This window comes from Limulus polyphemus, unplaced genomic scaffold, assembly GCF_000517525.1.
Source record: "Limulus polyphemus unplaced genomic scaffold, Limulus_polyphemus-2.1.2 Scaffold4666, whole genome shotgun sequence".
In the NCBI taxonomy this organism is placed as follows: Eukaryota; Metazoa; Arthropoda; class Merostomata; order Xiphosura; family Limulidae; genus Limulus; species Limulus polyphemus.
In genome coordinates, this window is record NW_013670276.1 from 66064 (window position 1) to 76411 (window position 10348).

Genomic DNA, 10348 nt, shown 5'->3' on the forward strand with positions numbered 1-10348 from the left:
ACTACAAGCTGGCTAACGGTAGATACAACAGAAGGAACACTCCTCACTGCAGGCTGGATAACGGTAGATACAACAGAAGGAACACTCTTCACTACAGGCTGGCTAGCGGTAGATACAACAGAAGGAACACTCTTCACTACAGGCTGGATAACTGTAGATACCACATAAGGAACACCCCTCACTACATGCTGGCTAAAGTTAGATACAACAGAAGGAACACTCCTCATTACAGGCTGGCTAACGGTAGATACAACGGAAGGAACACTCCTCACTACACGCTGGCTAACGGTAGATACAACAGATGTGCTTTTCTTCTATTTCTGTGGTTGTCTGTTAGATAGTATGTTCCGAATTAAATCTAATTACCTACAGAAACAGCTCACTTGATTTAGATTTAAAGAGACCCTGATGCAACCGGCCAGGAGATGAAATTACATGTTCATTATAAATGATATCAGAACAATTTTGACTTTATTATCTGACACTGTAAGAGCAATATATTGTATTAGCAACTAATAACCAAACAACGAAAGTCTTGAGAGTGTTCGTAATAAGCAGCAGGTTACACGGTACACACCAAGGTTTCGACATCATCTTTAATCAGCAGTAGTTACACGGGTTAAATTTTACCATCACGAATGTTGTGCTCCTATATACATGTTTCTCGGTACACGCCATACAAAGGCCTAATTTCGATGTTCAATACCAATACGGGACGAACTTGCCTTGAAGAATGCGCCACTTCCTTCCCCGTAAGTATATCCGTATAGCGAGAATGCTAAAAACGAAGAACAGATGAAAAAAGACAACAATTACAAGACGTTTGTGTGTTTTTGGAAGTTCACGCAAAGTTACACGAGGACTATCTGTGCTAGCCGTTCCTGATTTAGCAGTGATAGAAGACAGTTAGTCATCACAACCAACTCTTGGCCTACTCTTTCTTTACCAACGAAAAGTTGGATTGACCTTTAAATTATAACGCTCCCACGGCTGAAAGAACATGTTCGGTGACAGGATTCGATCTCGTGACCCGTAGGTTGCGAGTCGATTGCCTTAACCACCAGGCCATGTCAGGCCCAAAACTTGTATATCCCTCACGAAAGTGAAAGAATTTGCATAACTGGACATTTAGAACAGCAATGGATTCCAAAACTACACCCCAAACCAATACGTATCAATATCCTCATCCACAACCACACCTCAAACCAATACGTGTCAATGTCCCCATCCACAACCACACCTCAAACCAATACGTTTCAATATCCCCATCCACAACCACACCTCAAACCAATACGTATCAATATCCCCATCCATAACCATACCTCAAACCAATATGTTTCAATGTCCTCATCCACAAACTCAAGGCTATGGTGACGAAATAAAACATTTCGACTCCCAAAAAACCCATTATGGTGGTTAATAGTACACATAATATTTCGAAGTTGATGAGGTCACACAAGCTTTCGGTTACACATCGTAATTGATGGCTGTTTTCGTGAAAAAGATTGCTAAAAAACCAGAATCACCACAATTCTGTTCGACCTGTCAAACGTCTTATACAATTACAATGGAAGTTAGAGTTTCTGGTCTCTGAATATGTGATAATGGAAACCGTTGTCCAGGAACATCACATGCTTTATGGAGAAGTTTGTCAAAATGGGTGGTCGAAAAGGAGTAATCTTGTTCTATGCCGAAGGTATGTTGAAATAAAAATTTCAATTTTAAGTCATTCTGTGTTATTATATTCATCAGTTCAGTATTATTAAATGGGATTGTAGGTACGACTGTGTTATCACGTTCATCAGTTCAGTATTATTGAATGGGATTGTACGTACTAGTGTTATCACGTTCATCAGTTCAGTATTATTGAATGGGATTGTAGGTACTACTGTGTTATTACGTTCATCAGTTCAGTATTATTGAATGGGATTGTAAGTAGTACTGTGTTATTACCTTCATCAGTTCCGTATTATTGAATGGGATTGTAGGTACCACTGTGTTATTACGTTCATCAGTTCAGTATTATTGAATGGGATTGTAGGTATTACTGTGTTATTACGTTCACCAGTTCAGTGTTACTGAATGGGATTGTAGGTACTACAGTGTTATTACGTTCATCAGTTCAGTATTATTGAATGGGATTGTAGGTATTACTGTGTTATTACGTTCATCAGTTCAGTATTATTGAATGAGATTGTAGGTACTACTGTGTTATTACCTTCATCAGTTCAGTATTATTGAATGGGATTGCATGGTACTACTGTGTTATCACGTTTATTACGTTCAGTATTATTGAATAGGATTGTAGGTACTACTGTGTTATTACCTTCATCAGTTCAGTATTATTGAATGGGATTGCATGGTACTACTGTGTTATCACGTTCATCAGTTCAGTATTATTGAATGGGATTGCATGGTACTACTGTATTATTACCTTCATCAGCTCAGTATTATTGAATTGGATTGTAGGTATTACTGTGCTATTACGTTCATCAGTTCAGTATTATTGAATGGGATTCTAGGTCCTACAGTGTTATCACGTTCATCAGTTCAGTATTATTGAATGGGATTCTATGTCCTACAGTGTTATCACGTTCGTCAGTTCAGAATTATTGAATTGACGAAGTGGTTCCTTTATTATCCTTCGTATAAATTATGCTATTGGTATTTACATTTTCAATTCCTAAACCTTATGCGACACAAGGACTAAATGGCATAGCCATTCCGAAATTAGAAATTCGTGAACAAAGACACGGGGACTATTTATCAACACTTGCCGCCTACACAGCTTTCCTTACACGAGTAGCGGGATTAACATGTCACACTTACAGTGCTTCCGCAGTAAGTGCTACGTAAACGTGTGTGTAACCGATTAAGTTAAAATGATTAACAGTAAAATAAAAACGCTAGTATTCAACATAAATGTAAGAAACCATTTATTTGACACATGGCGTGAATTCCTTCCTCCTCCCACCTCACTGTTAAGAACATGTTACTTTACTCGAAGTAAACTCACAATTATCAAATACATAGTCAATGAAAGAGGAATTAAAAAGCGTTTTACGTTTAAAGTTATTTTACTTTCAATGAATAATCGCCTCTTCATGAGGGAGATTTTCTTCCACCCCCCACCCCCCTACCAGAAGAAAAAAAGGGAAAAGTGCTTTGTATTTTTTTTTATTATTATTCAGACATTCACGACAACAACATAACTCAAATCCCACAACCTTATAAGCACATTTATAGACAAGTTTTTTCGGTGTGTATATATATTATTTCCTTTTGTTCGTTTTCTGTGATTAGGTCTCACGTTTTAAACAAATCCACTGAAACATAGAGAAACAATGAGAGCAAGAAAAGTAGTTTTTGGCTGAGTCCAGGAGATTATGCTGAAGTATACGTGTGTATTGATTACCTTTATTCTGGTAGGCATGGCGTGATATACCTCTAATACAGCCGCGTCACGAGTCCTTCCTTCGTCATCGCAATCAAGTACAGTGGAGAGATACTGACTTTATTTTTGTGTGTGGTTACCGAGAAAACACCGTGCCCCCTTCCTACTCGGGTTTTCTACATATTACTTATGTAGAGGTAAACACCTGGAACGTACAGATATTATACTCTAGAACGCAGTCGCTCATGGTTTCAGTCTAAACTATGCAAGCTTATTTGATCTTTTAACAAAATAAAGACACTTGAGTTGCTTTGTTGCTTAATATTTTACATGTCAGCGAACATTTGTTTTAAACTTAAGTGCGATATCTGATATCTAAACTAATATATATAAGCCATTTTATGAGTAGGATAATAACTACACGTAACAATTAATGTGTGGGAAAATATTCAACTACAAGAGAGAAATCATTAAAATATAAAACTCCACGAGAACAATCAAGACGGTAAAGTTAAATATTACGTTTTGTTTGTGAAACAAAATGTTTGTAAAACTCACTTGTTTCCTTTTTTAAATATATTTATGTTGTATTTTATTAATATATTTAAGTTGTATTTTATTACTATATTTATGTTGTATGTTATTACTAAATTTAAGTTGTATTTTATTATTATATTTATGTTGTATGCTATTACTATACTTATATTGTATTTAATTATTCAATTTATGTAGAGTTCAAAGTTCTCTGTTGTATATCTCATCTCTATATCAGCGAAGTAGTCTCATATCTGTACCTCAGTGAAGTAGTCTTACATCAGTAAATCAGTGAAGTAGTCTCATATCTCGAGTGTGTTTTTTGTTTTATTCTCTTTACAACACCAAACATCTTCAGTAAACGGGTTAACTGATGAATGATACCCATTGTCAGTATTGACTGGAAGAGTGGCTTATCTTTAGATGTGACAGTAAACGGGTTAACTGATGAATGATAACCTTTGTCAGTATTGACTGGAAGAATGACTTATCTTTAGACGTGACAGTAAACAGGTTAACTGATGAATGATACCCATTGTCAGTATTGACTGGAAGAGTGGCTTATCTTTAGACGTGACAGTAAACGGGTTAACTGATGAATGATACCCATTGTCAGTATTGACTGGAAGAGTGGCTTATCTTTAGATGTGACAATAAACGGGTTAACTGATGAATGATAACCATTGTCAGTATTGACTGGAAGAGTGGCTTATCTTTAGACGTGACAGTAAACGGGTTAACTGATGAATGATAACCTTTGTCAGTATTGACTGGAAGAGTGGCTTATCTTTAGACGTGACAGTAAACGGGTTAACTGATGAATGATACCCATTGTCAGTATTGACTGGAAGAGTGGCTTATCTTCAGACGTGACAGTAAACGGGTTAACTGATGAATGATAACCATTGTCAGTATTGACTGGAACAGTAGCTTATCTATAAACGTAACAGTAGAAGAGTTAACTGAATGATAAACATAGTTGGGTGTGTATTACGATGTGTATGTTTGTGTGTTGTATTTCGTCCCTAATTTTGAGCTGATAGATTAGAGGGAAGGCAGTTAGTCAACATAACCCCCCTGCCAACTCTTTTATAACGCTTCCACGCCCCTAGTGTGCAGATTAAGGCTGGTTTTTCGTTCGGGCGCGAGCCACAGTCCGATACGCTGACCAAAGGGCCGCATTTGACCCTTGTATTTTTAAAGTATACAATATAAATATAAAATTACAATTTTAAGCAAGTACTTACAGAGTACCTTACAATTACAAATGTTCTACAATTTAATTCAAGTAGCAACGGATTACACGTACAAGAGAAATATTAGTGTTTTCTAGAACATAACAGAGATACGTTTATGTCTATGAAGAAAAAATATTATCATTAGTATTGTCTGCCTATGTATGTTATTAGGTTTTCCTTGACTAGCGAAATGATTTGATTGGGAGTAGAATAATACACAGCTACTATAGAAATGCATGGAGCGGAGAAACGCTGGTTCTATCCAGATGTAAGACAACTCAACATGTCACTGTTGGCTTATAAGGCGTGTAGAATATGTGGCTAGTATTCAAATATCGAATATATAATGACTATATTTTAGTGGATTCGTTAGTTCGACAATGAAATTAATAAAAAAAATAAGAAAAACTCATTTTAATCAGATATTTAGATTGAAAATTTTCATTTAGAGCTTGCGTGCTCAATGGTGTCGTTTATCGAAATGTTTTTTCGTCGTCTGTTGGTTTGTTTGAAACTTTCTCAACTGAATTGTCTAAGTTTCTTATACTGTTTATTTTTTTTTCTCATCGAAAACTTATGAAGACCCAGAGTCATTAATGTTTGGAATTGATTGAATCCTACAGATATTAAGCCAGAAAACCTTAGACACAGTCAGATGTCTGTACAGATATCCAAGAAGTATTCAACACAATGTGTTGCTATGTTGACCTTCTGTTGTTGATGACGTTGTTTTATGTGTTGTGTTCGGTAAAAATCTCTACCATAACGTCTGTTTTTCTTCTTTCAGTCACATATATAACATCTGTTCTCTACTTTTTTTTTGTCTTTCAGGTTTCAGTTAAATGATTAGCCAGTGGAGACCGAGTCAGGTCTGATAGCTTGGTGTGCCTGTTCTACTTCAGTTGAAACACCGTCTGAACCGTCCAATCAGCCTTGCCCTTTCTTATGACGTCGCTAGAGGAGACCATGCATGAGAATACCCTAAAGACCAACCAGACAGTAGAACCAAGAAATGATTGTTCTAGTATTGCCGACTTGAGTATACAATCGAGTACACCTTTTCAACCTTACCAGAAACGATTCAGTATGTCCCTGGCCTGCCAAAGTACCGGCTGCTCCGATAAAGTGATAGACTCGGATGTGCAAGGCATTACTAATAAATGCGCGGTGTCCGAGAATCAACCAGTCACGGGAGAGAGTAAAACATATCTAAGCAACAGCGTTTCTTCCGATGCAGACATATCTTCTTTAGGTCTTCCTAGTGTCGAGAGTTCGTCGCAATTGTCGAGCACCAGTAATCTTCAGGACACACAGCGGAGCCGGATGTCCGTCGAACTGTCTAGCGTCGCCCTTCCAGTTTCCGGCGGGGAGCGGATAGGAAACCGGCCCGTAAGCTGTGACAGGATGTCCGAACAGTCACCCACTCACAGTCCCGCGATTTCGCCGAACGCAGACTGTAGTAGAAGTCCAGTCGGTCCTGATAACTCCCCTGCATCTGGTAGCAGCGTTCTGGAAGTGAAACGTGCTCGTGTAGAAACAATTGTGTCCACCATGATGCAGTGTCCAAGCGGTCCTGTGAACGGGTGTAAGAAAAGAAAGTTATACCAGCCTCAACAGCACGAAGTGAATGAAGATGAAGAACTGGAAGGAGATAACGAGGAAGATAATGAAGAGTTTTCTGGACCACCGATTAAACAACGTCGCGTATTTCAAGAAGATCTTAAATCGGATTTACGGAAAATGCAGGAGCAACTTGCTTTAATTGAGCAGCAGTACACAGAACTGTTTCAAGAGCACGTCTCACCCTCGCAGCCAATGGTTCTGAAAACCGAGAAGAAACCACTCCAATCTGGTCACTTTGGAGAACGGGACACCTCTCTGGTGGTGCTTACCGGCGTTAATTCCAAAGTCACAGACAACATTCAATCAAGGAAAATGAAGGATACTATAAGTGAAGCCAGACAACTTGCCGACCATAAGGATCAGGAAATCCGTCAATCTTGTATTGTTAAACCAAATGGTCAAACTAGCCAAACTTCAATGACCACTGACCTGGACAATCTGGTTGATGCTCTAAAGTCTGAAATCTCCAGGTCACTGACAAATGTTATCGACTCCATTGTGACGAAGTATAAACAAACCAGAGTATACTCTAAGTCGCTGGAGGCGGAAACCCCTAAGGATCTGACGCTACTATCTCAAATCCTTGATCGAAAATCTCCTCGTACAAAAGTGGTTGACCGTGGCAACAGAGTCACTAGTCAGATGCCAATTGGTCAAAAAGTTAGTCCCTTTTCTTGTGATTCAAACACCAGAACTCAGGATTTCTATTCACAGGGGATTAGACCCCCCACATCGTTATTCTGTCCAACCACCTCATCTCAAGCAATACACTTTGCTCCAGCAAGTAATATCCCTTACCTACCGGCAGGTACGGGAGTTACTACAAGCAGTTGTGTCACGGAGCAAACGGAAGCCATATCTCTGGTAGTAACGCCTAAAAAGAGACGCCACAAGGTTACTGATGCACGTGTAACCTCTCGTCTTATGAGTCACTCCACGAGTCAAGAAGATTGTAGCCCTAAGCATCCTTTCATCACTAACACAACACAACCCTCCATATGTCTCCCGGTCTACCCTCACCAACCACCTCCTTTGGTCCCCGTGAGCTTACCAACGTCTGTGGCTATCCCTAACCCCAGTCTCCATCATAATGAATTGTTTCCCTACTGCTATGAGACTACCAGGCTAGCTTACTTCAGCCAAGAGGACAAGTCATCGCTTGCTGGACGTGCCTATTCCCACTACCCCGATTCTCCAGTCGAGTCCACAGCCTTCTCCTACCTGAAGCAGGATTTGGGAGATGGATCAGACGGTGGCGACAGCCAGAGCTGCGAGTCAAGTCTTGCAGTTATATCCTTTTTACATAGTATTAGACGTTATGGTCCGTTAGGGGGACAGTTTATCACGTACAATGAAAATGTTCAAATCACTAACGCCGAAAAGTCTAGTTTTTGTAGTAAAACAAATAATCTAAAATGAGGCCCATCGATGATGACAAATGTTACATCTTTAATGTTTGTTAGAAACAGTAGTACCAACTTCTATTACATATTTAAAAAGCTAACAGAGGGACTATTCTAGTTCATCTTCACAAACTATCATCAACCCTGACGTTTGAGGGTATTGATTTTGTATATAAAGCAAGCTAGAAAGTGTCATCCTCAATGTCAGCTAATAATGAATTGTAAAACCTTCTGAGAGAAAGTAGAGGAGAACGCATGACGATATGTAGAAGACGCTATCTGCTATATCCAGTGCCGAGGAGGCCTTTCGGTCAATACCAGGACTCGGGCTGGCTGGGATATGGCAGATAATAATGGTTGAGGAGCTATTTACATTAAACTATTGTTATGGTGTGAAGATATAGCATGTTATTTGTCAGTATATTATATCATGATTAGGGTATTATCGTACCATATATAACGTGTATGTTGAAAATTCATTGAAGTTCTATCTTAGCATTCTCCACGTGATAGATCATAATACGTTGTTTGTTGTTATACTAAATGGAAAAGGAAAAGACGTGTTATACCGTGTTTATTATGGATAAACTTGTAAACATACGTCTTTGTTGGGGTTTTAGCCAGATTTCCCTTGACAGTTCTCCGCAGAACGTCAGGTTAGTGTCAAGTAAAGCGCAGGTCAAAGGTTGAGTTACTATTTTCTGCATAAACATAACAGCTTTTTCTATACACGTAAATAAAATATTGATATCCTACAAGTTCACTAATATAGATTAACTGGATTATCTTACAAGTTCGCTAATCTGGATTAACAGGATTATCTTACAAGTTCACTAATCTGGATTAACTGGATTATCTTACAAGTTCACTAATCTGGGTTAACTGGATTATCCTAAAAGTTCACTAATCTGGAAACAGGATTAGTGAACTTGTAGGATATCGATAGCTCCTGACGAAGCTGTAATAGCGAAATATTGAGCTAATAATGTTACATTTTAGTTATAGGCTGTGATTTTATTTACGTTTATAGAAATGTCTCATAATAAACTCAAGTTTGAGTTAAAGTTAAGAACAGCTTTTGTTTCGATGTTGCTTTTGCGTGAACTAGTCATTTTATCTTAGTCTAAGGTTGTGAGGAATAAAATTACAAGTTTTTACTTTGTGTTCTAATTATATACGGTAATTGTATTATTTTGGAAAGAGTGACCCTGTCGAGGTTATTACAATAAAAAGGGAATTAAAGCATCGCGCATTGTTGAGAACATCAAAACGTCGACATTAGAGATAGACGGAAGGAGTGAACGAGTGTCACAAACACCAGGGTATAAAAAACTTAAATATGAGGGTATATACGTAACCACGTGCTCTTCTACATTCGTCATGTGGATTTTTCTACGTTTTTCTTTTTGCACGTGTAAAGATTTGAATCTGTTGCATCTCGTCTACCAATGTTAGTGATTGTTAAGTCTAGATAGATAGATAGTGCTAAGTTGTGACCAGGCTTATCCTGGAATATTTTTTTTGTATTGCCCAGATTCGAACCCGGCTTCCCAGCTCCAAAATTCAGAGCTCTAACATTGGATCAGCCAACAGCTTGTTTAGATATCAAGAAGGAAACAGCGCATGTTGGAGTGACATTCTTCAATATTTGAAATATTAAAAAGAAATCAAATGAATAACGTGATAACTATCACGTAAGATAAATTAACCTACAACACCCCAACACCTACTACCCTTCATCGTCTGCGGCCAGTTGTTGGCATGGTAGTCACCTTTTCAGAAGTTTAAGATTTTGAAATTAACATCATAGTAGAATTTTTTTGTAAAGAATCACCCATAAATTCTGTCCTTGTTTAACACCCAACCTCCGCCCTTTCGACAATTATTACGAAGTGACAAGAACTAAGTAGTTTCGACAATTATTACGAAGTGACAAGAACTAAGTAGTTTCGACAATTATTACGAAGTGACAAGAACTAAGTAGTTTCGACAATTATTACGAAGTGACAAGAACTAAGTAGTTTCGACAATTATTACGAAGTGACAAGAACTAAGTAGTTTCGACAATTATTACGAAGTGACAAGAACTAAGTAGTTTCGACAATTATTACGAAGTGACAAGAACTAAGTAGTTTCGACAATTATTACGAAGTGAC

General features: G+C 38.1%; 1 protein-coding gene across 1 annotated transcript in view; it reads left to right on the top strand.

Moving 5' to 3' along the window:
• LOC106471509 (homeobox protein prospero-like) overlaps window positions 1-10348 on the top strand; it is a gene marked incomplete at its 3' end in the record, with an annotated part of 22520 nt that overhangs the window by 10138 nt on the left and 2034 nt on the right. Inside the window, exon 2 of the mRNA XM_022400118.1 lies at window positions 5998-8079. Within this exon, the coding sequence (XP_022255826.1) occupies window positions 6112-8079 (1968 nt within the window). The remainder of the gene's footprint in view (window positions 1-5997; window positions 8080-10348) is intronic.